The sequence below is a fragment of the Neolamprologus multifasciatus genome, chromosome 7 (assembly GCF_963576455.1).
Source record: "Neolamprologus multifasciatus chromosome 7, fNeoMul1.2, whole genome shotgun sequence".
NCBI lineage: Eukaryota > Metazoa > Chordata > Actinopteri > Cichliformes > Cichlidae > Neolamprologus > Neolamprologus multifasciatus.
This window is the reverse complement of record NC_140445.1, coordinates 28,741,512-28,767,430: the sequence shown is the minus strand read 5'-3', so window position 1 is coordinate 28,767,430 and position 25,919 is coordinate 28,741,512. Positions and strand designations below refer to the sequence as shown.

Below are 25,919 nucleotides of genomic sequence, written 5' to 3'. Positions count from 1 at the left end.
AAAAAAAACACACAGAAACATGTATATATGAAACACATACCATGGTAATCAATCAATTAGCTGAAAGCAAAATTATCTCGGGGTGGGGTCAAACTTGCAGAATGAACTGCTCCTCACTGCCTGTAAACAAAAGTACAGACTGGCTCACCTTCCCAGCTGCATTTGGGTTTGCTCCTCTTTCCAGAAGGAGTTCAGCCACATCTACCTTTCCATATTTGGAGGCCACATGGAGGGGAGTGAAACCTTTCTACTCAAATGAAGAAGAAGAAGAAAAGACTAAGATGTTTGCCAAAGATTCAGTTGCATCTGTACACCACAATGTTTCTGAATATGGGGTTTTACTATATGTAACTATTTGTGGTTATCTGTGCTTATATTTAGCTGATAAAATTATTTTAATTTAGCATAAGACAGAACAGAATCTAAAAGCTCAAATAACCTCAACGGTCATGTTTTGCCAGAAGTGGTTCAGTTAGCAATAAAACGCGGTCTGCACTAACTGAGCATTTAATCTTAATTCTGATTTTACCTTTGTCATCTTTATTTGCTCCGCTCCAGCATCCAATAATATTCGAATAGTCTGGACATGTCCTTCACGTGCTGCAATGTGTAAAGGTGTGTGACCTGCAGTTGTAGCTGAGTCAGGGCTGGCCTTGTGCTCAAGGAGCAGCTTGACAAGCTCCTTGTGGCCCATACGGGCTGCACAGTGTAAAGGTGTCTGGTCATCCTGGACACAGAGGACAATGAGTTTAGTTCAAGTTGGAAAACAGATACAGCTGAGCATCGGGAAATTAAACATCACCCCTAATAAAACCTGCCACTGTGTACATGAAACAGCCTTTATGCATTGTTTGAGACAACTTAAAAAGATCAATGATTGACATGTAGGATAGGGTGAACAAATGTGTCTTCAACTTAGTTTTTAAAACCTCCACGGAGCATGCCTGCCTAATATCTTGAGGGAGGTTGTTCCACAGAAACGGGGCACGGAAAGAAAAAGCACGCTCTCCAATTGTCTTTTTTCTGGCTCTAGGAACCTTTAGAAGGCCAGAGTCCTGAGATCGGAGAGCACGGGATGGAACGTAAAGGTGTAAAAGGTCGGAGAGGTATGAAGATGCCAATCTGTTTAAAGCCTTGTAGGTGAGCAGCAGGACCTTAAAATCTGCTCGAACCTGACAAGGTAGCCAATGAAGAGATCTCAGTACAGGGGTAATGTGCTCAACTTTCCCAGTTCTTGTTAAAATGCGAGCAGCTGCATTTTGCACCATCTGTAGACCTCTAAAGCTTTTCTTTGGTAGCCCAGAAAGAAGAGCATTACAATGATCAATACGTGAAGACACAAATGCATGGACAAGAACCTCTGCAGTGTCGCTTGACAAAACTTGTCTGATTCTGGCGATGTTCCTCAAATGATAAAAGGCGGTCTTTGCACCCAGAGGAGCTTGTAGAAATATTTGTTTTGTGTTTTGTTGTTTTGTTTTGTTTTTTAGTGGCATGGACAGACTGACCCTCCGTGTTCTGCTTGGAAGGATTGGTAGTACTACTAGTACTACTACTCAGCTCATACCTTAGCCTTGGCATCCACTTGTGCTGAGTTCTGGAGCAGGAACTGAGCAACTTCACAGTGTCCTGCTCTGGAGGCCATATGAAGAGGAGTCTCCACTTTCTAATGTAGATAAATACAGGTAGTTACTCAAATGACAAAATAGCACCCCAAATGTGTATATAATGGTCCATATGTATACTGACATTTTCAGTTCATCCATCTGCAACAACTGAACAATAAAAGGTTTCTATATTTATTTATTTTGAGTTTTAAAACTTTCTGATAAAGTTCAAACACACATATTTTTTTTAAAAATTTAGAGTAAATCTTGTTTTAATCCTCTATCGTAGTATTAAAGGCCATGGTTCAGATTGGCCTTTTAATTTCAGTAATCCAGTAGTTAATTATTATTTAATATGCATTCGACAAAACAGATCTCCAAAGGAGTGACTTTATTCCCCTTTCAGTCAGATTCAATTTGTTCTGTTCTGGGATGAGAAAAGCAGTGCTCACCACATTGGAAGCATTGGGTGAAGCCCCTCTTTGGAGCAGGTTTTTCACTATGTTCAGATGCCCCATGAAAGCTGCTACATGAAGAGGAGTGAGACCAGACTGTGAACAAAAACAGACAAGAAAAGCACATCAAAGCTCATGCATTATAAATAGGCTAAATTACATTTAACCTCATTAGCCACCTCTGTCTGGCCTATGTGGATTACTATCAATGATGGTGGCAGCGATTTAGAGAGCTGTGATTAGCTCTGTCAAGTACCATACAACTGTCAGAGTGAGGGCTTGCACATCGGGATAAGTATTTGTTAATTTTTAGACCCTTTCCCTCGTGGTCAGACCATCCTACCTCTGTGACAGCCTCTAAGGAAGCAGAGTGCTTAAGCAGCAGGTCCATAGACCGCATGTGGTTCTTCTTGCAAGCAATATGCAAAGGTGTGAAGCCATTCTGCAAACATAAAAAAATAGTAAAAAACTACTCAGAAATCAATCACAGTGCTGAAGATTTTTGACATTTCAGTTTAAAAATGGGTTGTACATTTTCTACTCAAAATTACAGAAAAAGTTAATTTTAAAGGACTTAATATAAAGATTTTTTTTTTTTTTTTTTTTACTAATTTAGAAGTTCGCTGAACTGACAACAACTATAACTCATTTAAGGGCAGAAGACAAAGCAATGTGAGCTGAGTTTATGTCAACTTTGAGAAACGGAGAATATCAAATTACTGCTACAGTTAGCTCCTCATTAACATAAGATCCTAGAATGTATGAATACCATAGAGATTACATTCATTGCCTAAAACTTTCCACAGTAACTTAATAGAAATTATCTCAAAAGAAAACGGTTACTCACCAGAGCCCGCGCATTGGCTTTGGCCCCCTTGTCCAGGAGAACTTTGGCCATGCGATGGTGACCGCAGTGGGCTGCTACATGAAGAGGAGTTAAATGGTCGAGTGTGATATCATCAATCTCAGCATTGTACTGGAGTAGCTGCCTGACACAGTCCATGTGATCCCCCTGAGCTGCCATGTGGATGGGGGACAGACCATTCTGTAGGAGAGAACAATACGATAGGGACTCCAGTGATCAACTGTAGGCCACATGGAGGCAGAGCAGGTTGGAGAGTTGACACTGACTGAGTCATCATGGGATTTTCTCAGTAGCTAAATGTGGAAAAGACCCCACATTAATGAAACATGCAGCCATAGTGATTGCTTCTCCTTCTGTCAGGAATCTCACCCTATTTGTAGTATGCTCATCTGTCACACCAAACTTCTCCTTCACTTCATCCATGAACTTTCTCTGGAGTGTTCCTCTTGTCATCCTGTCTGGCAGCTCTATATTTAACCAATGTCCAACTTTGTCCAATATATCCACTATACCTCCTCTTCACATGCCCAAATCACCTCAGGCTTGCCTCTCTAACTGTGTCTCCAAACTGTTGAACCTGAGCTGTCACTCTAATAGACAAACTTTTGTTATGGACAATGAAAATCTAAGCATCTTCAACTCTGCCACCTTCGTATCTGCCTCCTGTCTTTTCGTCACTTACCATTTTCTCCAAACAAACATCATGGCTGGTCTCACAACTTTAAAACCTTCCCTTTCACTCTTGCTGCTATTCTTCTGTCCACCCTGTTTGCACTCTGTTCTTCACCTCTCTTGTTCACTGTCTGTTACTTTGGATGGTTGACTCCAGGTATTAGAACTCATCTAACTTCACCACCTCTGGTTCTTGCAGCTTGTAGTTCGTCTTGCTTCTAACGACTTTCAGTCCTCTTTTCCACAGAGCATACCTCCATAGATCAGCCATAGTGCAATATTTCACAAAATCCACTTACCTTGGTTTTAGCCTGGATGGGAGCACCGTGTTCTAGCAGGATCTCAATAATGCGAACATGACCATTCCTAGCTGCACAGTGGAGAGGAGTCAACTCATCCTACAAAGAGAGAAGTGAAGCAAATTAGACAAGAAATAAACACCATGAAGTGCAGGCTAAGAAACTCCAAAATCAGGCTGGGAAATGTAGAAGATGTTAAATTGCAGCTTAGTACCTTAGTTTTGGCATCAATCTGTGCTCCTCTGTCCAGCAATAGTCTGACCATCATTACGTTGCCCCTCCTAGAGGCTATATGAAGGGGTGTGATGCCATTCTAAACAATAGAAAGTCAATAAATCAAGTCAGTTTTATGCTTATAGTATAATTTATATCCCAGCTATATTTATATTAAAAGCTTCTGCATGTAGATATATATATAGAAAAGCAAATCGTCCTGTTTTATAATATTAAACTGACCTTGGGGGTAAAGTTTACATTCGCTCCTCTGTTCAGCAGCAGCTGGGCTACACTCATATTTTCATAGTGAGCTGCAATATGCAGAGGTGTGAAACCAGTCTAAAGAGAAAGAGAGAGACAGACACACAATGGGCATTAGCAAGCAATGGTTTAAAAATATTTACTAAACAAGGACAATGTGAAAGGTTTACAGATAAAAGAAGGAAGGAGATTACAGACTTTTCCTTAACCCTGGAGAACCCATGAGACCCCATTGGTTTACTAGGGAACCCATGGGGTCAAATTTGACCCCATGGGTTCTCCAGGGTTAAATGTGTATAATTAATTGAAAGAACTTCCTTATCAGCTGCATTTTTGTGCTCATGCAACATCTTTTCTTTTTGACTGACTTATTGACAGTTTAGTTTACCCATACTCAGTGAATGCATACCTTGCTAAGAACATCGGGGTTGGGGTCGTTCTGCAGGAGAACTGCAGCAGTGCGCGTGTCATCGTTTCTTGCAGCAATGTGCAGGGCAGGGAGGCGGACCTTGCCCTTGGTGCCATAGTTGATGAGCAGTGCCACTACGTTTTCGTGGCCCTGCTGTAGGGCCACTGCAAGGGGAGTGAAGCCATCCTGAGGGAGGAGACAATGAGCAGAAGAGAAACAGAGAGGAGAGAAGATGAAGAGGAGGTTAATTAAAGGACGAACCACTTTTTTGTCACTAAAAATAGACTGCAACTATTTTTTTGTAGGACTCTTACAATGAAAACTGTGCAACACACCAATTCAAGTATGTACAATGATAGGTGACAGAAAAGGTAGGCCAAAACAAAATGAAATGAGAGCAGGCATAATAAAGGGAGAAGGTATGTTAGAGACAATGTGATTTCACATTGTTTGAGCAGTTCCAGAATTACATGTTATATCCTCTTGCCCGACAATTTCTGTTTGTTCTATCAATTCTAAACACTTAATATGTTCCTATTTATTTCCTATTGTTAACTGTAATTACATGATCCCGCAATGTTTGTTGACAATTATAGTTTTGTTGTTGTTAATTAAGGAAATAAAGATTCAGAGACTCAGGTATAGATAAAAATACTTCAAAAAAATCCTCTGATGTGTTTCCGTTTGGTAAACCCTCTCGCATTGGCACAATTGTTGACTACTTTACACATCCTACAGTTTCTTATAGTAAAGACCCATCATCAGTGTGGTTTGTCAGGAAACACCTAACAATAAACAGGCTGTTGAAAGACACATACCTCAGTTGGGAGACTTTGATTGGCACCATTTTCTAGCAGAAATTTGACCACTTCTAAATGGTTCTCCTGTGCTGCCATGTAGAGAGGACTGAACCCTTTCTGTTGGGACATAAATACATTTTGTAGAAAAAACACACAAGACATGGGCATCCACCTATACTGCAAGTGGTGATGTCAGAAAACAAACACACATATGCATACACATGTATACTACTATGCAAAAGTTAGAGCAGTTATGAACAACAATCCAAAGCCTGAGTCATGAATAACTATTTTCATAGAGGCCTAATCCAAACATTATGCAGTTAGCCTTAGATTACATGAATGGACAGAGGACACTGATACAGCTAAAGTTTGGTAACTTGTCCAAAATGCCCCAAACAATCCTGCCTATTAATTATTAACTGCATCCAGCAGAATTGGTTCTGTCTTTAAAGCAAAGAGGTGTCAGAAAATTTTGTACTGCACTTTTTTAAAAGGTTAATTATGAATAAAAATTGCAAAAATAAAAAATTGTATCAGTTTTTAAAAGCATCCTACCTTTACCTTTATGGGTAAAGTACTGGATACAAAACAGGTGCTTATCTCTCCGAGGACACAGATGCACACATGTTTATGAGTACAGATACTATATATAAATATGCAGAGAAATGACTTATCAGCTGCTGTGACACATATTCAACAGGAACAAAACACGCACAAATGCACATACACACACACTCGACACACTTGGCTCATACGTTCAACCCTTCTACACAGCTCGGGGGCGACTCACATGTGACTGGGCATTAACATTGGCACCATAGTTGACGAGCTCAGCCACCACCCTCTCCTGCCCTGCCAGCGCTGCGATATGGAGAGCAGTGTTCCCTTTCTTGAGGTCACATAAAAAAACCACAGAGAAGGCGAGAAAAGAAAATTAAAGTGAGTGAGAGGGCAATTATTACAGCCTAATGGCCTAGATTGCTACACTGAGAACTCAACAGTGAAATCTAGTCTGTGTAGTGTGTATAAGATTAAAAAAGCTATACCGACTAAAAGCAGGAAAACTTTGTTTTAGTTTCTTTAGTTGTTCATCAATAAATAGCTTTGCTATAAATGAAAAACACTTCAACTGTCTATTTAAACTGTGTTTAAATACAAAAGTATTACATAAAAAAATGTTGTGTATGTGTATTGTAAGTGTAGTTTTCCATTGGTCCCAGTATTTACAACTCAACTCAACTAAACAAACCCTGAGTTAAAATAGTAAAATAAGACAAGTTTTGGAAAAGTGTGGCAGTTACCACAGTTCACTCACTTCAAATTGGAAACATAGAAACAGAGAGAACAGAAAAAAAAAGTACCTTTGTAGTTGCTTCCAGCTCAATGCCAGAATGGAGTAATTCCAAGACCATTTTGACGTGGCCTTCTTTAGAGGCGAGGTGTAACCCGTTAAGACCATTCTTAAGGAGGAAACGGAGAGATTTAGTTACACAAACAGCTCCCACCAAAGCTATAATAGTAAAGCTTAGACATGAAAGCATTTTATGACCTTTGAGAAAAGGAAACAATATGCTGTCCATGCTGTGGTTTGAGTATAATGTGTAGGACTTGCTGCTGAACATAATCAGACTCCAAAGCTTATGCAGTACTCCATCGGTTCTAACTCCACCCACTTCATTGACAGGTAATTAGGAAGCCACAAGAGGAGAGGATAGAAGTGGTATTCTTCACTCCTATACCCCTGTGAGTGCAGCAACATATGCTCACTTTCTCTAGCTGTGCAGAACATCACTTGTCTAGTTAGAGTGTCTCTAAAAATAACGGATAAACCTACTGTGACAGCACGAGGGCTCAGTTCTGAAAAAATGAACTTTCTGATGAGACAGCTGTTTTATCTCAGCATGGTTTGTCTCTCTTTGTGATTATCTGTCTTTTTTGTGGCAGCTTAGTTGCACAGTGAATTACTGATGTTTGTAGAAGATGCAGTCTGCCTGTAGTAAACAATCTGGCCACCAGGAGTCTCAGTGATCCACAAACTCTCAGACTTCTGATCATACTGCAGTGTCACTCAATTCAAATGGGTAACAGAGCATCTCTGCGAGCATGCGCTCTGATGGGGAACACACTTTGTATCAAAGGCAATTACACACACTGTAACGTGTGAATGTCTGCTGTGTGTAGATGTGATTGAAGCAGCTACAGGGTGAGATTTATTTTCTTTTTTCATCATAACACACGAATAATGGAACAGCTATGGAAATTAGTTAGGTAGGTACAGGTAAACCAAGAACAGTCTGTATTTCTGTAGCAAGGCCAGATCATTGCTGCAGAATCACATATAATATATATCATATATAAATATACCATGTCTGCCCTTGCTTTCATCATGAGCAAAAAGACATCAATGTAACAGTAAACAAATAAACATAAGATAAAAAGCAATATTTAATAACTTAAAAATGATCAGAATTGTGGGTATTAAATCCAATTTTTTTTAGATTCTATTAATAATAGTAACTACTGAGCAACCAAGGCTTCCAGGTCAAATCCTGCTCTCTGGTGTGGCTGTAGGGCTGCATAGAGATTTCTGCCCATGAAATCACCAAGCGCTCCTCTACCGCACCTGCAAGCTAACCAGCCAATAACGATGAAATGCAAATATTCTAAATACTGAAGACTGACAATTTCACACTGGCCTGAGTATGCATTTTTAATGACATATTTTTTGTTTTCAAAGAATATAAAGGAAAAAAAAGTGACGCCATTGTATATGGCCAATTTTATGGCAGAATTCTAGGCAATATGGTACCAGGAAACCATCATAATCAAAGACATCTAACTTTTCTTTTACTTTTTTTACTTAACTCTTCCAATCCAGGCCTGTGAAATAAATCTGAGTTTATTAAATGCCCCACACTACCAAACCAAAGCAAACCAAAGGGCTTTCTGAGCTTCCTGCTTGAAAATGACACTCCCAAAATGAATGGAGTTGTCTCTGCAATTACAAACTCTGTGTAATGTAATGTGTAATATGTACTGATGCAATTTTGAAGTGTGACCCACAGTGATTAGTGAAATCCACTGCACATCCAATGTTATTTTATTTGTGTGTTACTCTTCCTTCCCTCACCCCAAATGGTCACGACAGATGGCCACCAGTCCCTAAGGCTGGTTCTGTTTGAGGTATCTTCCTGGTAAAAGTGAGTTTTTCCTTCCCACTGTTGCCAAAGCGCTTGACCATAGGGGGTCTTATAATTGTTGGGTTTTTTCTGTCTGTTTTGTATTATTGTCTTTACCTTATATAAAGCACCTTGAGGCAGCTGTTGTTGTGATTTGGTGCTATATAAAATAAAATTGAATCAGTAGTGCATCACATACTGAGAGTAAACATTAACTGTCAAAAATGACTTACATTTCAGCAGCGGTGTTTTATCCATGTATAAAAGCATTCGTCATTCACTAAAAATCATCCCATGCCACAGCCAGCCTAAACAAAATTTTATGTAATATGTTTTTTCCTGGATTTTTGGTTGGTATTCTCTCTCTCTCCAGTAAAACAAAACTACCATAAAATTAGACACTGTTCATTTCTTTGTAATTGATCAAACTTACAAATTTAGCAGGGGTTCAAATAATCATTTCCCCAACTGTAAATTAACCCCATCTTCCAAGTAGAGTGGTCAAATATCCAGCCAGGCTTATGCCAGAAGCTTGTTGATGGCTATCTAAAGTGGGAAATGTAACCAAATATTAGTTGGGGTGTATATTTATATATATCTGACTGTGTGTGGATTATAACCACCCGCCCCAAAATTCAACCTTGTGCACCCAATTCGTATTTTCTAGTCATTAAAGATGTGTTATGTAGTCATTCCACCCCGGAAAAAGAACAGTTCAACAAAATCATTAAAAATCCCAAATTATCATGGCATTCATGACCATGATGAGCATATGTGAACTTTTGACCACAACTGTACTTAAATATTAATATACCCTACTTTACAAAATGAAAGAAACCCAGGGGGTCTAGGAGTCATGAATAGTTAATTTTCTTTTTGGTTTATATTTAAATCCTTTGCTGATTTTGCAAAATAGCACCCCACTGATAACAGTGAAATAATGGTATGGCATTAAGTATTCCTCTAATGACAAAAATCTATGAAGTTTGTTTAATGGCAAAATACAATGAAAATAAACTGCAATTATCCATTTAGCTTGTTTTGTAATCCTGATATTCTTAGCAAGGGAAAACCTTTTTTTTCTACAGTTTAGTGCTAAAGAGCTACAGTACTATATATGTTGTAGGGAAATTACATCAATCTTTCCATTTTTTATTTATAATTAAATTCTTTAAGCTAGTCATCCTGTATATGAAACATTAATCATCAAGGCAAAGTACTTACAGTACAGATTTGAGTACATATACTCACTGGCTACTTGATTAAGTAGGGGAGACCGGGGATAGTTGTAACATTTTTGACATTTCTGTCTGTAAATTGGAGCTCTTTTAAGGTAGTGGATTCAAAATGTAATGCAAAGTATTTACATGTCTCGGCTATTAAATAGTGCGGCTATTTTCTCTGCAGTACAATTACCCATTGCATGGTATGGTCGCAAACACAAAGAGTGAAATGTTACAATTAACCCCATAGTCTGGGTTAGTTGTAACATATCCTGGGGTGAAATGTAACACAATGAAATAAGGGTACTAACAAAACATTAACATGTAATCTTTGTTTATTCAACACATGAATGCACTTAGAGCCATTTATGTAGCTATGTGTGTGTGACAGAATGCAGAAATCTAGCTTCTGAACATATGCCAACCCCCCAAAAAAGACAAATTATGGAATTTTCTGCAACTGAATATTTCATTAATTTTGGTTGGTCTTCCTTGAGTTTGGCCTCATTGGCTCAGTGGGCATTATAACCTACAACGCTTGCACCAATTTTAAACATAACAATGAAGCTGAAAAAATGTAGTTGTTCACCAGCATCGCAATTCCATTACTTTTTATCATGGCTTACCTTGGTGTGGTTTGCAAAGTGCTTCAGATAGAGGAGGAAATCTGTTTCTTGCACCCATCCTGATTTATTTCCACTACCAATACTTCCTACTGGTCCATCTCTGACACAGTGGTCTGCATAATGTATGTGTGGGAACACAAACAGTGGAGGAATTGTGTTGCCAATGGCATTAACCGCATATACAAAAGCGACCAGTGAACCTCTCTCTGCTGATGTCGTTGCCCCAACTTGTTTAATATAAGTTAAAGTAATAGTGTGGTAAGTTGTAACATCTGCATTATTGTTACAACTGACCCAGACTGTTGCTGTTACAACTGACCCAGACTGTTGCTGTTACAACTGACCCAGACTGTTGCTGTTACAACTGACCCAGACTCCTATAGCCATGAACTAGCTAACATTGCAGCCAACAGCTAAAACATTAGCACTAAAGACCTACGCAGAATATATCCCCATAGACATACAAATAACATAATTTAAGTTTGATGAGTTTAACTGCAAAGCAGATAATGCTATTAGAAATTGAAATAAAGTAGAAAAACTTACTTTTTGGCATACAAATTACTTTTTTTCGTGTTAAATTGTCTGTGTTTGACAAAATGTGCTGATTTTTCACATGTGATAGCAGAACTGAATTGGGCATGCACAGGATGAGTCACATCATTTGAAACTTAGCCCTGATTGGAGAAATTGGAAGTGTTACAACTGACCCACGTTACAACTATCCCCGGTCTCCCCTATGCCTGTTCAACTGCTCATTAATGTAAATATAAAATCAGCAAATCACAAGGCAGTAGCTCAGTGCATTTAGACATGGTCAAGATGACCTGCTGAAGTTCAGAGGCTCAGAATTGGGAAGAAAATTAACTGAAGTGACTTTGAATGTGTCATGGTGGTTGGTGCCAGATTGGCTGATTTAAGTATTACAGAAACTGCTGATTCACTGCGTTTCAACCCATCCTGCGTTCCTCAGGTGACCTTAGTAGCTCAAAATGTCTTGCAGAGGTTTCAGACCTTGGCCCCTGCGATGCTAATGTTCAATGCTTTTTTTCACAGCTTGCATCATGTGACGACTTACGAGGTTAATAGTGGGTCAATGACCTTCAACACCATTTTCAAGGGGGGTTGCATACCTTTAGAACTGAAGAAACCTCTTGATGACACGTGAAAGCACTCAACATTAGCTGGATGACTGAAAAGCTACCAAGACACATGATCTATTGGGACTTTCCCACACAACCAACTTTAGGGTTTGCAGAAAATGATCAGAAAAAGAGAAAATCCAGTTGTTGATGTCAAAGGTAAGGGGAGAATGGACAGTATGCTTTGACTTTATAAGATGGCAACAGTAACTCAAATAGCCCCTCATTACAGCCAGTATATGCTGAGAACCATGTATGAAGTCAAACTTTGAAGCAGATGGGGTATAGTGGCAAAAGACCACACTCAGTGCCACTCTTGTTAGCTACCGTGCACAGGCACGTGCAAGAATATGGGAAAAACGTTGGCTGGTCTGATGAGTTTCATTTTCTGCTGAGATATTCAGATGGCAGGGTCAGAATTTGGAGTAAACAGCGTAAAAAAAGCGATCTGTCCCGTTTTTCAGTGGTGTGATGGTGTTAAGGATATTTTCTTGTCACGCTTTGGGCTTCATAAGAAATAACTGAGGATTGATTATATACCACAGCCTGCCTGAGTATTATTGCTGATCATGTCTGTCCCCTTATGACCGTCTTGTGATGGCTGCATCCAGCATGATAACTCACAGTTTCAGAAAGCTCAAAACTGTGTGATGCTCATCATGTCAATATGGACTAAAGGCTCTGAGGAATCTTTCCAGCAATGTTTTGAATCTCTAACATGAATATTTAAGGTTCTGCAGGCAAAAGGGAGTCCAACCCACTACCAGCATAGTACAGCATAGTATACCTGCGACAGTAGTTAGTGAGTATATTTTACTAGTAGAATTTGCCTTGGTGTAAAAACTTCACCATTCACTCATGTGTATATATTCTACTTTTATCCATAATCTTGCTGAGAATACTTTAATGATGGTTTAAAGATTTTTTAAATTAGTTATCAGGGTTTTATCATATCAAGGATGGATCTTCCTAAAGGTTTGGCTCAATGGTGCAATTACAGGTCCTATTTATCCCAAAAATAGTATAATGGTGTGATATTTTGTAAAAGGTATCTTGCAAGAAGTGATTAAAGGAAACAGTACAAGCGGACAAAACTCGTTCCCAACATGCTGTCCTAGAGCAAGTTATAAATAAACAGGAGGGCAAGAGATGTGCAAGGGCACATTAAGTGTCACAAATTTCTTTACTGCACTGGTAGAAATTTCTCCTGAGAAACATTAAGAGACCAAACAATAAAGCTCGGTCTGCTCCTATTATGTGCTCTTGTTCAGTGGTACTCTTTCACTTTTAACAGTGCACTGAAATGTTTATTACTCCAATACTAACTCCATGGTGGATTTGGAAAAAGAAAGGTATGATTATTAGATCAGTCAAAGCTAATTCACTTGTACCGATAATAGATTGCTATAGGTTGTCCATTTTTCCAGAATGCATGTTGACTGATCTAGGGAAGATCTCACTGAGAAAAAGGCTTGGCACTGAGACCTTGTTATACACTCTCCTCTTTTATTTGCTTTCTCCTGCCTCCTTTTCTCTTTCCTGCTCCCCTGTCTCCTCTGTTCCTCATTTTCTCCTAGGTACACCACGTGGAGTAACGAATGAGCTAGCAGTCTGTTTTTTGTGGCTTTACTTGTTATTTTAGCCTTCTTAGTTCATTAGTTTAGTAAGTGAAGTTCTGGGTCCTACAGCCCATTGCATGACTGGCCCAGCACCCTTTCTTGTTTTTGTTTCTTTAGGCCCAGTTTTCAGATGTTTATTTTATTTTGTTTTTCTTCCAATCAAATCACTTGTGTTGGTATATTTATACATTTATATATTTATATACGGTGCGGTCACCAAGATAAGTTGAGCCATTATGTATTTCTGGCTAATTTTTAATTTCTTTGCATTTCAAAAAGCAAAACCAAATAGACTAATGCTGCAATGTAACCATTTTTGTACCACTTATTTAAATGTTTTAACAGATTTTGATATGAGCCCTGTTTTGCCTTTTTTGTTTATAGAAACCAGTGGCTGCCATTTATTTTAAACACACACACACAGGCACAAACGTCAGCAGATTTTTGATGGCTGTTCCAGTGAATTGACTGAAACTGTCTTACTTGATTAGCTGTGTTGATGTCGATTCCATTCTTGATGTGATCGAGCGCCTTGTCCAGGTTCCCTGAACGAGCTGCGCGCAGAAAGCTGGTGGCTGCATCGGCCTGCAGAAGGTGGAGGAGAGGAGGAAGCGAGCACGCAGGTGAATACAAATCACTGTGTTTCTGTGCATTTAAAAACTTTCACATAACAGCGATGACTGATGACTAAATTGCTTATTTGTGAAATTGTAAAAAGAGCAACATTATGCAAAGATCCTTCAATATTAACTGATCCTCCAACATTATCCTTGCTATCAAGCTGTAGTTACTCTAAGAGCCTCAGTCAGGTTACACATCTTAATCCATTATAATAACATAACTACCCTTCAAGGCAAGACACAGGGCAATATGCAGGAATATGATACTACTGCACATTCACTGCTTCTCTGCCCTCTGTAAGAGGCTTAAAATGTCAGACTCCTTCCATTCGTGTTTCGCCCACACTCTGCATTGGGCTGGCATTCATAGCACGCTTCATCACAAGCTCCGCTGTCTGCCTGTCTGATCTCAGGCAGGAAAGCTCCTGTGGTTTGTATCTCATTGTGTGTCAGTGTTTGTACGCCCACCCCGATTTCATTTATCAGCAAACAATGTAATACAACTGACCTACACAATGAAATGATTCAACGCTGTGAAGGAGAAATGTTATGCAGTGTACTGCACTCTTGACCCTCTCTCCACCCTTGTCACCACCAGTTTGAGCTGTTATTCCCAAGTACTTTAATTAGGCTGAACTGCTTAAAGATATGCTTGCCCTTTTCAAGTTACTGAGTCATCTTTTTTTCTCTCCTCACAGCTCATGTGAAAAATAACACTTTTACAGGATTCCATGCAGTCCTGTGAAAAGGTACACATTGACTGCTTCCATAAGAATTAAGAGGGAATGTGGCAGCCAGGTGCTGCTAATTGAATGCGCTTCATTGACTGATCATCAGCAAATAAGTGGGTAAAAAAGCAGATGTTTTGTCAGTTTGCAGGTCTGGAGCACTCAGGTATCGTTTTAACATAATACCAAGGAGGAAAGACATCAACTCTTAGAGGAGCTCGATTTGTTCATGTTACTCTAAGTGCCCTGAAGTCAGCACAGGCATCTATCTTGGCACCAATCTATTGTTTAACTGGTACGGGATTTGTGTAAATGCATTTGACGATACTATAAATATTATACATGTTACCTGTTACTCTTATCTTCCTGACTGTGTATTTGAAGGATAATATTGTATTATCTATTCAGCATCTGGTCTCTTTACTTTGAACATAAGAGCTAGACAGCAGTTGTGCACAGCGGAGCTGAGAGACAGGACTTCAAAGACTCACTATCAGTGACAGGAGCCTTCCTATTTAACAATCCAGGGTGCTGGTACTGTGTACATTGTAGGTGTCTGTCACATTATGGAGAGTGTCTTATGAATATTCTATCTTTAGGAACTGGAAAGAAAGTGAGCAGAGAAGATATTTTAAATAGTACATGATAATTACTTTGTCTTTACAGAATGTGGTAACCTGTTTTTCCAGATGAGTTTTTTTTCTAATACAAACAATTACAGTTGCTCTTTTCAACTTCACACTGCAGCTTGTGAAACTTGTGAGGCATTTCATGCGTGCTGAATTTTGGTTCTGTAGCTTTGCTGTTTTACCTTTACATGTCTTCAGGGAGAAGTTCAGCTTTTCAAGCAGCAGTGTAGGGCCCAGCTATTTAAATCTTGATTATTTTACTGTGCCAGCATAGATAATATCTGATCAATGCAAATATCCCGTGAGAACAGGGGATGGTGGTTAACCTGCATCAAGTTTGAAAAGGCGTGGCTAATAATAATAATAATGGATTGCATTTATATCGCGCTTTCCTAGGCATCCAAAGCGCTTTACAATTCCACTATTCATTCACTCTCACATTCACACACTGATGCAGGCAAACCACAGTTGTAGCCACAGCTGCCCTGGGGCAGACTGACAGAAGCGAGGCTGCCATATCGCGCCATCGGCCCAACACCAGTAGGGTGAAGTGTCTTGCCCAAAGACACAACGACCAGGACAGAGAGAGCTGGGGGATCGAACCAGCAACCTTCTGGTTACAGATGAGCTTTCCAACCACCTGAACCACGGTCGCTAATTATACACCAAAACTGGTGTATAATCCCCCAGTTTTATAACCTCATAGTACATGCTTATCAAGCTGATCAAGGTTGCTCGTCACATTATTTTACACAATTGCTGTCACGATCAAATGGGTTCTAGCAAGACTCATCACAAAAGAAGTGTGGTCCTGAACCCTGCTGGTGTTCAGCTAAATGTATTTATCATATTACGCTATGATTTATTCTACAACCAAAAGCCATTTCAGATCTCGGTCCTTTGCCTCATTTATCTTGGTGTCATAATATTACTGATAACAGTCTACACCTGCATCCCCTTTCATCTTCCCAATGACTCTGCACCATTGTTAAATGAAGCCATTTTCTATGTGCATTTTTCATGTGGCAAATTATTTTGTTAATGAGTGTTGGTCAGGTGAATAGACCCAGCCACAGCATGAGGCATGAGCTGACCACATTTAGCTGAAAATGAAAAATCCAAAAACCCATTCTGCACCACTTCGCTTCTGCTTCCCTCCTCACATTCGTCAATGTTTTCCCCATATTCATGTGTTCCCCATTGTGTTTTATGCTGTTTGTGTTGCTGTTGCTCTGCAACACATTTACTAGTGCCAGTTATTCTTCTTTGTTATTGTTTTGTTAGCTTTTTTTAATTTCACACTTTATCCTGCACATCCTTCTAGATAAACAGTAGATGTAGAAGTAGACACAGTAGAAGTGACAGTTAAAAAGGTACTGAACTCCATGATGTATTTAAGAAGAGACATGGTGATAGCTGCACTACTGCTTAAAAGTTTGCAGTTACTGACAAATGTCACTGTTTCAGGTTCACTCAATATATTCAAGGTCCAATTCCATATATTCAAGTTTTAATCAAAATGTAGTGATATGTTGTGTGATATGTAGTAAGCTAATTATCACCCAGTAAATGAATATAATTTGATGCTATGCAGGCGATTTCAGACTTATATTTCAGACGTAATTTGTATTGTCAAGCGTCAGAAAACTGTCTCTTACAGTAAGTTTGCTTGTTCACCTCTTAGTTTTCAGCTTTATCAAGCTAAACATCTGAAGATAAGTTTGTCAGGAGGAAACAATCATTTGTGGGAGGCTTCTTCTTCTTCAATTTTTGGAGGTCATAAAATACACAATTTTTTTAAACTAATTTATATATAAAAACAAATAGTTATGCGACTAATTATTTTCTAAAATATACATTTTCATTGTTTTTAAAGCTCGCAGTTTAAAGTAAGAATGTAGCCACTGTGACATCACCAAGTGATATTATGAAGCCTCAAGGTCCACCACTCGAAAAGGAGGATTGCAAATGCTTTATTTACTTTTATACTTATAAATGCTGCTGCCTGCAAGCTGCAAAAATGAATAAAACATTGAGGTTTTTTTTTATCTGTCATTAGAAATATAATAATCACAAATATTCTAGAAAAATGTCTATGCATGTCACAAGTCTACGACAAGTATTTGACAGCAGTTTTAAATTCATTACAAAAGGCAGAAAAATCACACAGTCATTGTACAATATACTACAAAACAATAAATCCAATTAGTTGTCTTAAAATCTGAATTTTGAATGAACTTAAATATTATACTTAAATATTCCTCGGGCGCTGATATGCTGTGCATATATGTGAAATTTCAATATCTTCACCTGAAATACTAACTGGTGACTTAAGGGAGGCAGAAAGATGATCTTTGCAAAACCTCAAGGAATCCCACTACAACTTATGGACAAACACATACAAAGTATGAAAGAAACAAGTGTACATACTTTGAATACAACTTTCTTATTTACTCCCCAGGGTTTGGCTAACCTCTCAGAAGCCAAAACAGGACCTGATACAGAGGTCAATGCTGAGCAAAGTTCTTGGTAGGATGCAACGTGTGAAAAGCTCTTATGTCAAGGTTCTTAAACACACAAAATCTTGCCATCACATCAAACCTACTTTCATCAACCTACGCTCCCAAAAAAGTACTGTAGCCAAATTTTGCATGACAAAAGCTATGAAAGCAAAGACTTCAGAAAGAAAATACAGAGGCAGAGAAAACTGAAGCAAAAGTCCCATGACTTCACACACATGGAAATTAAAGCAAAAAGGCACCCATGCAAGATAAATATATGCATACACACTAATGCAAATATGCAGGAATAGTCTATTAGAAGGGACAGGAACTGCATGAGTAACACCTCATTTCCTACAAGATGAGAAATGTTAAGACACGAATGGCAATGAGTCATGGAGCATGGGGAAGGAAAAATATAATCTGCTAAATAAGCTGTTGCTGGTCTTAGTTTTACATGTATGTGACTAATTTAATGTTCTGACACAGCGATGTAAATGCCAAATAAAGTTTTGCAGTATCAAGTGCACAATTCTAGCATTTAGCTTTTCCCCAGGTGATTTTGAGAAGGAAGATATAGATCATGAAACTCTAAATATCATAAAGTCTGTACTGGAAGCGTTTTGTTGACTTTCTGTGCTGTGGGTATTTGACGTTAGTCACTGGCAGAACACTGGATGTCTGTACTTATCGTAGTGACAGCGCCTGTCACATCTTATTTTGAAATGAGTTCTTGTGTCACTTAAAGTTGAGACTTGTTCCAACAGTTAAACATGCATCTCGTCCCCTCCACACTGGAACTTTTGCATGTGCATGGACGCAGTTAGATACATATTTTTTTTGGAAAATTAAGCATTTGGGATTGAAGTGCAGACTTTCAGCAGTGATTTGACCGTAATTTGATGAAAATACTGCATTAAGTCCTCAGGAATTACAGCTATTTTTAGATGTGCAAAATTAATTGGACAAACTAACATTTTTTGTATTTGTATGAAAATCCTTTGCAGTCAGTGCCTGCCTGAAGTCTAGAACTCCAAATGGACATTCAAATGCTGTTTTTCCAAACCTTGAGACGCCCTGCTAAGCCTTGGCTACAATCATCTTCAGTTGCTGCTTGTTTGTGGATCTTTTTGGTTTCAGTTTTGCCTGCAGAAACTGAACGACATGTTCTGTTGGGTTGAGATCAGGTCATTGACTTTGTTATTGAAAAATATGTTTTCTTTGCCTTGAAAACCTCTTGGGTTGCATTTATGCTTTGTATTACTATTTATTTGCACTTTGAAGCTCTTTGTGATCCATTTTGCAGCATTCGTCTCAGAGTATAGACCCATACACTTCAGAATTCATCCTGTTACCTTTCAGGATTCACATCACCAATAACCACTAGCAACCTGGTTCACCGGGCTGCCTTACATGCTCATGCCATAGCATTGCCTTCATCCTCTTAGTCAGATAATGTGATCTGCTTTGGATCATGAGGCATCCCTTTCCTAGTTCATACCCTTCTCTTCCCATCATTCTAGTAAAGCTAATTTGGCTTTCATCTATCCAAAGACATTTTTCTAGGACTGAGCAGGCTCTTTTAGATGTTTTCTTGTAAAGTCTAATCTGGTCTTCTTATTCTTGAGCATAACCAATGGTTTGTACTTTGTGGTATTTCAATTTTTGATGGTATTATTTAAATGTAGATCTTGATAATGAATTGATACCTCCTTGAAAGTGTTCTTGACTTGGTTAGATGTTGTGAAGTTAGTGGTTCGATAGCAGTTTGATACTAAGATACTAACTCCAAACTGCTCTCCGATGCGTCCATCGGAGTATGAATGTGTATGAATTCATACTTCAGTAGTTAGGCAGCACTAAGAAACTTAGAAGACAGTGCTTGTGTGAATGGGTGTAATTGGGTGAATGTGGCATGTTGTATAGAGCGCTTTGAATCAGTCCATTTACCATGTCAGTTGACCACTTACATTAGACACCTTAAAAATTAAAACTGAAGTTCTGCACTTCAATCACTTCGTCTTTACAGGCTTAAAAGTACAGTGGCCCTGAGAGGCCAAACGGACTGCAACTTAAGAAAACACCAGCAATAAGAAAAACACGGCAAAAGCACACAAAACACAATGGAAATAGGAAAAATGACAACAGAAATAGGAAAAAACAGATTTTCAAAAGCGCAAGGGAAGTGTTTCTGGGGAGACAATAACCCGACGGACCAGTTGCAGGGCCACCGTATAAAAGCCACTGTATCACTGTAACTTAAACAAAACATTCTCAAACAGTAAAGAACTAAACTGAACTAAATCTGTTCTGGAAAGTAACTGAACCTAGACAAAATTGAAAACAAAATCAAATAAGAACAAAAATGTAAAACTATGGTCCTTTAATAAGAGCAAGTCAACATAATTTAAACATAATACAACAAGCCCTAATTTATGTGCAAATATGGAGAGATAAAAATTAAGATGGAAAGATACAAAGGCATATATCAGTTAGGAGGGTAGGTGTAGAAGCTCAATAATCAAGAAAAATATTCAAAACCAATCATGGATGATCTTAAGCAGCATATTTGGGGTCTATTGTGATAAATACTGGACACAAATATCTGTTGTAGATGGAATAATAGTGAGCACGAACAAGACGTTCATTCATATAATGATAAAAAAAAGCATACCAAGACAAATTACCTTCAAACACACAAACCAAAACTAAAAATAGCTGCACAGACGCCACAGTATGTTAGTGTTAGCACCAACAGGGAGGGAGATAGATCACAGTAATGAATCCTCTTGGGTTTAAACAAAGACCCACTTCTACCACAGAAGACAGATTCCCAGGCAAACTTACACACACATAAAATAGGAACAGAAAAGAAATATAACAAACCACAGAAACACGACTGAGGGTAGATTAACACACAAAGGTATGGTTACACATGGTTTTCATGCACTGACAGCAGGACAAAAACAGATCAAGCCCTGCAGACTCCATCTGTCAAGTGCATCTCACAGTCATGAGTACAACATACTGTAAATACCATAAACAGATGTATCTATCAGGGCATTAGCTTCTGCTTATCCAAAGTTGAGTCGTGACAGCAACACACCAAGCAGGGAACTCTAAACATCTGTCTCGCCAGCAAAGCTTTCAAGTTCCTCCTGATGGATCTCAAAGCATCCCAAGGCTGGAGGAGATGTGTAATCTATCCAGCAGGTTTCCAAGTTGGACATGCCCAGAAAACCTCCAAAGGACGGTGGCCAGGAGGTATCCCAATAAGATGCAATAAGCATCTCAACTGGCTCCTTTTGTTCCTAACAGAAAGAAACCCCCACACATGGCAGTATCACTGGTGAGAGGTATGCTGCACAGTACAGGTGCATAAAACAGGTCACCTAACTTATCATTTATATTATTACTGGCACAGTTTCTTATTTTCCATGTTCCCTGTAGGTCTGATAGCATAAAATATTTTCACGAGAAGACGCACAAGCTCATAAACGCAATGATGGGAATAATCACATTAAAAAAGTCTAATCTGAAGATATATTTTCTATTGCTTTACAGACTCATGACATCTACATCTGTGTAAATAAGAACAGATACATAAATTATCCCCTCATCTCATATTATGTCAATATTAAATCAAATAAACTGGAATATATTTGAATAAAAAATTCAATTTGTTAATTGTTATTTTGTGACATACAAGTGAGACGGGCTAAAACACAAAAATAAGATGGATTTTAAAATAAATACCTGAAAGTTGTATTTAGTTAATGAATGAATGTATTTGTCAGGTAAGTAGATACAGATGCTATCCATCATCTTAAAGCTGCTATATTTGTACTTTTTGTGTCACTCCAAAAGATTTTACATCAGCTAAGAAGTATCTAAATAAAATGCTTAACATGTAAACAATTTAACATACTAATGATATTGAAAGCATTAACTCATAATTAGGCTGCCATAATTTAACATTTTTGCCAAGGAAAATGGACATCACTTCAAGCGTGTGCTTATGGTTGGCAAGATGAAGTCACAGCCCCGAGAATTAAAAATCAATTGAGTCCTGCAGGCTCTACAGTGGGAGCTGATCTATTACTGATGGATGGAGAGTTTCAGAGTATGAGATGGTGTCGTGCAACATATAGGCTTTGATCTGAACATTAATACAATGAATGTGAGCATGAAAGTGATTCATCCTGGATCTAAATGTAGGTAAAAGCACAAAGACTGAGACTTCAGATTAAGAAAGATTGAGAAATGTTCATGCTATTCACAGTAATGACTGCAAAATAAGAGACTGGCAAGACTAGTGGGAACACTAGTATTGGGAGGTGGCTGTAGTTCAGGAAGTAGGAAGTAGATGGTTCTTGGCTGCCTTCTCTCTGCATGCCAAAGTATCCTCGGGCAAGATACTGAACCCCAAGTAGCTCTCAGTTGTGTTCACTGGAATAGGAATGCATGTTAACGTTAGACAGAAAGCACTTGGGTGTAGAAAAAAGTGCTAGTGTGAATGAACATAGTGAATGACACATTGTATAAAGTGCACTATATAAGAATTAGTCCATTTACCATTTACTGACTGTACCTACTAAAGTCATGTTGTTAGCACATTGCTAAGTTCATTTCAAGGTACCACATTTTGTGGTGATGATTAACAAATCTAAAGCGGACCCATCCTTTTCATTTCCAGACGCATATGTTTTTTCTTGAAATCTATTAGGAGCGTTGAATTATTGACAATTCAAAATCATTTTTATTTATAACTGTGCTATATATACTGTGCTAATGGTGCAGTCTCTCAGTTCTTAGTGTCTGTATTTTGTGTTATTTCCCTCCTTATGGCCTCCCTACTGACCTCATAATTCAAACTTTGGCCATGTTTAATATATGAATATGCTGAATTGTAACATTACATATATGACAGAAAGTAAGGAAACAGAATAAAATAAAATAGCTCCAGTTAAGGACTGACCTCCATCAACTTGAGCAAACAGCTCCACAACCACAACTGCACAGCTCCATGTTCATATGCTCATCTGAAGCTTAGCTGACATGTATCTTTAAAAATAAAGACAGCAGTTAACGACTGAATAAATGATGAAATGGTTTGTTGAGATTAATAACTTTAACTGTGTACCAAATTCTTCCTTCCCCCAAAATGAAGAGGCACATCAAAACCAGGATATTCCTGTTGTCTTCTCTATCTCTGTGCTAAAACAGAGCTTCTGAAATATTTATAGCTTCTGTCAGGCCACTGCTTCTGCAGCCCATTACAATCAAAGCATGCTTCTTCTTAGTTTTTTATATATCTATCTTGATGTCTAAATGCATGCACATCACATGTGCATGTAGCACATGTAGGTAGTGGGGCTAGCATATAAATGCACACAACACAAAAGCACAGACAAGGAAAAAGAAAATGTGGCAAAGATGGCTTATGGTTTATAAACTATACACAGACATTTTTTGTCCAGGGCATGATTAATATTTCAACCTTATGCAACCTGCTTACATTTGTGAAAATGCTAATAAGGGATACAGCCGTACAGAAATGAAAGAAAAACCTTGACCCTTGACTCATACATTGAGGGGATCTAGAGGATCCGTTGTGACAGGGGGCTTTTTGTATCAGCAAGGTTCTGGTCCATTCCTCTAATTTTGGCACAAATACAAAATGAATAGAATGAACAAATGAACATCAAAACATCAAAATACAGATGTTTTTTTTTATATCAAGAATTCATTACAAAGACAACAAACAATAAAATACATTTTATTATTTTGCAAGGACATGGGTAACAACATTGGAGCTACCAGCACAGAAAACGTGTCTCTATAGCTCTTCTACTATCATCAAAGAAAGGCAAAAATGCACTAAAATAAAGAAGAAACACTGTTACCACGTCTTCTAAGTTAAATAATTTATTGTTCTTCATTTCAGTCTGCACTCTATATTCATAATCTACTACCTCTTGAGAATAATCCTTTGCGTGGCTGTATTGCATGTGCACACTGTAAGAATTCAACTACTGTACCGTGTTTTACTGGACATTTCAAGAAAGATCTGTTCAGGTGACAGACTTATTAGTGATTTTTTTTCCCTTTTAACTTGCATTTCTACCTGCCACTGGATGATTTCTGCTTTCATTTGACTACCCCATAAGGCATTTCTGCCTACAGCACAGAAAAGAAGACAGACAGAAAGAGACAATAAAGTGACATGGCAAGTTGGCCCCGAAGTCCTGAATTCACAAGCACTTCTTCATTTGCTCAGCTATCCATCATTTCCACTCATTTCTTGTCATCGCTCCTTTAACCTCTCTCTCCCCATCCCAGGCTCTCCCAGCTTTGTGAAGACTATCCCCACCCTCAATGTGCCTCCTCTCTCTCTCTCTTTTCATAACCTTTCACTATTTATGAGGACTGCAGAAATGCTAGGAGCAAAGCATGCTGGGTACAGCTGTCCCTCTCTCAGTCTCTTCCTGACGTCATCACTGACATTCTGGGCTCCCCACCAGTATCAAAGTCAAGTTCCAAGTTCTCTGCCAGCAAAACTGAATCTGAAAATGTATTTTACTGGCACACAGAAAATACAGAGTCATAGAAACTGTTTAAAAACAGCACCTTGAGGCAACGGTTGTTGTCATTTCGTGCTATATAGATAAAATATCATTGAAATGAAGAGAAATGGCTTAACCACCATAGGAACAAGACTTTTGTTGACAGGACCGCTAATGAAAAGCTTATATATATGATTTGAGCCTATATAATTGTTAAGACTGAATAATGCATGTCTTATATAAAAGCTTGATATCCACAGAACCAACATTACTAAATTAGAAAACAGACCACTAAATAAATGGGGAAAAAATATAACTTTGAATGTTTAGACATTCTTGTATTTCTACTCACAGCTAATTGGCCAAATTGACATTAACTTTCCTCAGTGCAAAGCTATCTGTGATTGCCAAGCTTTGAGAGGCTGATGCTTTAAAATAAGCACAGCATGATTTAGAAGTTGATTACAGCTGTATTAAATCTGACACAAAGAAGCAGTGTGCCTTTAACTCAATACTCCCTCACACATAAGCCCATGCTGAGTTTATTTCTGCTTAATTGCTGCTCTGTTTAATTTGCTTTGCTAGTACCACCACCTTGAACATCTAAATCACTCATTTAAATAAAAGTTTGATATCTTGGGACATGCACCTGTTTTCCTTCTTGCAGAGACTTAAGTGAAAAGAACACTCTCTCTGTCACTCTTATCTGTCCATGAATATTAAGTTACTCCTTGCAGTATATAGTAAAAATGAAATGCATGTACTTAAGGTCCAAAAGGGTTTATCTTGTAGCGTGAAAGCACTCAGTCAAAGTACCTGTAGCAGTCTATTTACCATTTATTTTATCTTAGCACAAGTCTTTATTTTATACTAAGCTAAATATTAGCTGCAGGTTGTCAACTAATAATTAGCAAACATCCGATCAATCAGTCTTCCAAACAAATTCTGCTCCACAAAACAATTAAACATATATCCCAAGTACAGTGGTCGGGCAGTGATGGACCAGGGTGCTTCGCAGTTACTGAGCAAACCACAAAATCTTCTGTATGCCAAAGCTTTGTAGAATCAAATGTGAGGCCAGCTATCCCACAGACAAAACTGACAACACACATGAACTTGAAAAGGGAAAAGTAAAATAAAAAACTATGAGGAAAGGGGGGGGGGGGGACACAGAGACGCTGGGAGCCATTATGTCTGAAAATCATGTGCACATAACTAATGCAAAGCACTCAGCTGCAGACGACCAGTGACTCCCGTAAGGGCAATGAGCAATCACGATGACAGGAGGAAGTAGTCGGCAAAGGGAGGAGAAGTTACAAATGACAGGAAGGAGGAGGAGGAAAGAAAGTACACATGGTACAAAAACGAGGATTGTGCCTCTGATAAACGATGGTATAAAGGATATAAAATAGTAATGGCAGAATGAATAAAGGGAAAAAAGGGATATAGAAAAATGGTAGCGAGGAGCATGAAGGAGAAAAAATGAGAACCATGGACAC

General features: G+C 38.5%; 1 protein-coding gene across 10 annotated transcripts in view; it reads right to left on the bottom strand.

Moving 5' to 3' along the window:
- ank1b (ankyrin 1, erythrocytic b) overlaps window positions 1–25,919 on the bottom strand; it is a 74,918-nt gene that overhangs the window by 29,564 nt on the left and 19,435 nt on the right. For all 10 annotated transcript variants that reach the window (XM_085166027.1, XM_085166034.1, XM_085166028.1 and 7 more), the window contains exons 2-15: window positions 13,860–13,961; window positions 6,949–7,047; window positions 6,378–6,476; window positions 5,603–5,701; window positions 4,785–4,970; window positions 4,355–4,453; window positions 4,113–4,211; window positions 3,899–3,997; window positions 2,910–3,107; window positions 2,406–2,504; window positions 2,060–2,158; window positions 1,568–1,666; window positions 530–727; window positions 149–247 (exon numbers count right to left, since the gene is read on the bottom strand). In XM_085166027.1, the coding sequence (XP_085022153.1) occupies window positions 149–247; window positions 530–727; window positions 1,568–1,666; window positions 2,060–2,158; window positions 2,406–2,504; window positions 2,910–3,107; window positions 3,899–3,997; window positions 4,113–4,211; window positions 4,355–4,453; window positions 4,785–4,970; window positions 5,603–5,701; window positions 6,378–6,476; window positions 6,949–7,047; window positions 13,860–13,961 (1,674 nt within the window). The remainder of the gene's footprint in view (window positions 1–148; window positions 248–529; window positions 728–1,567; window positions 1,667–2,059; window positions 2,159–2,405; window positions 2,505–2,909; window positions 3,108–3,898; window positions 3,998–4,112; window positions 4,212–4,354; window positions 4,454–4,784; window positions 4,971–5,602; window positions 5,702–6,377; window positions 6,477–6,948; window positions 7,048–13,859; window positions 13,962–25,919) is intronic.